The sequence below is a fragment of the Ipomoea triloba genome, chromosome 10 (genome assembly GCF_003576645.1).
Source record: "Ipomoea triloba cultivar NCNSP0323 chromosome 10, ASM357664v1".
NCBI lineage: Eukaryota > Viridiplantae > Streptophyta > Magnoliopsida > Solanales > Convolvulaceae > Ipomoea > Ipomoea triloba.
In genome coordinates this window covers 16,747,146-16,750,621 of record NC_044925.1, presented here as the reverse complement: position 1 = coordinate 16,750,621, position 3,476 = coordinate 16,747,146, and the positions used below count along the sequence as shown (strand labels likewise).

The 3,476-nt window shown below is 42.5% G+C and overlaps 1 protein-coding gene across 1 annotated transcript; it reads left to right on the top strand.

Moving 5' to 3' along the window:
- The first annotated feature begins 693 nt into the window (after positions 1 to 693).
- On the top strand, positions 694 to 3,202 carry LOC116032016. The gene has a single exon (XM_031274403.1). It carries the CDS (start codon positions 906 to 908, stop codon positions 2,871 to 2,873), a length of 1,968 nt encoding a protein of 655 aa, XP_031130263.1. The 5' UTR covers positions 694 to 905; the 3' UTR covers positions 2,874 to 3,202.
- The last annotated feature ends 274 nt before the right edge of the window (positions 3,203 to 3,476 follow it).

The following is a 3,476-nucleotide window of genomic DNA, read 5'->3' as shown; positions in this document are numbered from 1 at the left end:
GTAGAATTATACAACAAATAGGAAAATAGGAAATAATCGCATCCTAAATATTGTAGGACTGTTTTGGGCCGAAAGCTTAAAGTGAGGATTTTGTTTTTATATATAGTATAGATAAATAGATTATATAGATATAGATTTGAGGAAGTAGATAAATTATTTTGGATGGTGACAAATCATGTCATCAATCACCATAATAATGTTCATAATTAAGATTTTATAACTAGGAAGATATTGATTAATTGATTGATAATAATGATATGAATTGGAGATAGTAAAAATTATTTTAAAAGAAACAAAAAACAAAAAGTAAAAAATAAAAAATATTTAAAAATTTAAAATTAAGAAAAGACATGTGTCAGACTCATGATGCATTAACCTGCTAATCCGATAATTTTGGATTCAATTAAACATTTTGACAGTTTTGAAGAATTTTTACTTAAGATATAGACAAAATTAAAAATATTATAATCTGTATTTGATGAAAGTCAGATAAATTATTTTGGATGGAAGGGATATTAGTCTATCCAAACAAATACGTTTGGTATCATACTCCATTACTCCCTAATAAATTTTGTTTACTTCAATCCAACCAATGCACTTCCTCTAATTAAGGTTAAAAATGTTGGGTCCTTAGAGTTTTCTTTTAAAAGCAAAGAGACAATCGCGTTTGATCATTCTATACCCAAACTCAACCACCGGCCACCGCAATCACCGCCGCGAACCGCCACTCGCAGCCCAACGCCACCTCCGCCGTCAAAACCCTCCCTTGTAAGGGCGTGAAAAGCCATAACCAAAACTTTCAAATCTCTTTTTTTTTAGAAAAAAAAAAAAGGTAATTGTTTAGTGTGATACATTAATAAATAGAGACTTTGGCTTCATTCGAGAGATAACGGTCCGCTATTTTAATGGCGGACATCGTAAAACAAATACTAGCAAAGCCTATCCAATTGGCAGACCAGGTTGTAAAGAACGCTGACGGCGTTTGCTCCTTCCGTCAAGAATGCCTAGAGATCAAATCCAAAACGGAGAAGCTTCTGGGGCTTCTCCGGCAGGCGGCGCGTGCCAGCAGCGATTTGTACGAAAGGCCCACGCGCCGGATCATCGACGACACGGAGCAAGTCCTCGACAAGGCGCTGACCCTCATCTTCAAGTGCAGGGCGAGCGGGTTGAGGAAGGTGTTCACCATTATCCCCGCCGCCGCATTCCGGAAAACCTCGCAACAGCTCGAGAATTCCATCGGCGACGTGTCGTGGCTCCTCCGTGTGTCGGCCCCGGCGGACGACCGCGACGACGAGTATCTCGGCCTCCCTCCGATCGCCGCGAACGAGCCGATTCTGTGCCTGATTTGGGAGCAGATTGCGATTCTGTGCTCGGGATCGGTGGAGGACCGGTCCGACGCGGCGGCCTCGCTGGTGTCGTTGGCTCGCGACAATGATCGATACGGAAAATTGATCATAGAGGAAGGCGGAGTGGCGCCGCTGTTGAAATTAGCGAAAGAAGGGCGGATGGAAGGGCAGGAAAACGCCGCAAGAGCCATTGGGCTTCTAGGGCGTGATCCTGAAAGCGTGGAGCATATTGTTAACGCCGGTGTCTGCCAGGTATTTGCGAAAATTCTCAAAGAAGGGCACATGAAGGTTCAAGTTGTGGTGGCTTGGGCTATCTCTGAGTTGGCGGCAAATCATCCCAAATGCCAAGATCATTTCGCCCAAACGAACACTATCAGGCTACTTGTTAGCCATCTTGCATTCGAGACAATTCAAGAACACAGCAAATACGCCATTGCTAGCAAGCATAACATGGACATTCACACAGTGGTGATGGCAAATTCAGGTTCTGGTGGCACCAATATGAGCGATGAAGACAAGCATTTCGAAACACAAGTTGCTCATCCAATGGTTAATGAAAGAGCCACCGAAATGCACAACGTGGTAACCAACACATTGGCCATGAAACCAAACGCGAATGCGAAATCACAGCCACAGCCACAGCCACAGCCTAACAACAACTTCAAGGGCGGGGGAAGTGGCAAAGCGAATAGCGGTAAGGTTAACCAACGACAGAAGGGGCAGCACCATGTTGCATTCCCAGGAAATAGCATTAAGGGAAGGGAATATGAAGACCCACAAACCAAGGCAGAGATGAAAGCCATGTCTGCTAGATCTCTCAGGCATTTGTGTGCAGGAAATGCTTCGATTTGCAGGAACATTACGGAGTCTAGAGCGCTTCTGTGTTTTGCAGTTTTGCTGGAGAAGGGAGCTGACGATGTGCAGTATCATTCCGCCATGGCGTTGTTGGAGATCACAGCAGTATCAGAGCAGAATTCAGACTTGCGCCGCTCTGCTTTCAAGCCTACTTCCCCGGCTGCCAAGGCCGTTGTAGACCAGTTCTTGAGGATCATAACTAAATCTGATTCAGACATTTTTATACCCAGCATCGCGTCTATAGGTAACTTAGCCAGGACTTTCCGAGCTTCAGAAACAAGAATGATTGCCCCCTTAGTCGCACTGCTCGATGACAGGGAGCCCGAGGTGACTAGGGAGGCAGCAATCGCACTCAACAAGTTCGCCTGTACCGACAATTTCCTTCATGTCAACCATTGCAAGGCCATAATTCAAGAAGGGGGCACTAAGCACCTCGTACCTCTTATCTACTTTGGTGAGCTAATGGTTCAAATCCCTTCCATAATGTTGTTGTGTTACATGGCAATGAGCGTTCCTGATAGCGAGGACCTAGCCAAAGAGGATGCATTTATAGTTTTTGAGTGGGCCACAAAGCAAGGTCACTTGATGCAAGATCCCATGGTTGTAACACTAGTGCAGGAAGCTAGAAAGAGTTTGGAACTTTATCAATCTAGAGGATCAAGGGGATATTGATGATTTTCACCATACACTTACATTGCTTTATATGTATATCATATATATGCTATGCTTTCCAGGCATATCAGAAGGTTGGACTTCTTGTTTTGGAAGCGCACTAGATTAGGACACATTGTTCTTTCCTCATGCTTGTTGATTATCAAAATTGTACAGATAAATGCTTACACTAGTTAGTTGAACATGAGGTTACTATTAGGCTTAATTGCTTCTTTTTCACATTGTAACTATATTTTTTCTTCTTTGTTTACACAAGATGGAAATGGAAATGGAAATGGAAAGTGTATACAACAAAATGGGACATTTTGATTAATTATTGTATTTCTGGACTGGAACCCCTCTTCAATTTCAATCCTGCAGAGGGATATGCCTCTAACAATTTTCATTTGCAAAACATTTGGTGAGAGTTTCAATTTTCTAAGAATTGGAAAGCAGAATTGTGTAGAAATCAGAAAATGGAAAACTATTGCTTATTCCTTGTGCCATTTCAGGTGAGTTCAAAGTCGCATATAAATGTGATTGATAAAAGGGGTGTATTCAATGTGATTGATAAAAGGGGTGTATTCAATCTGAGTGTGTGTTTGGTTTACAGGTTTTGGTATA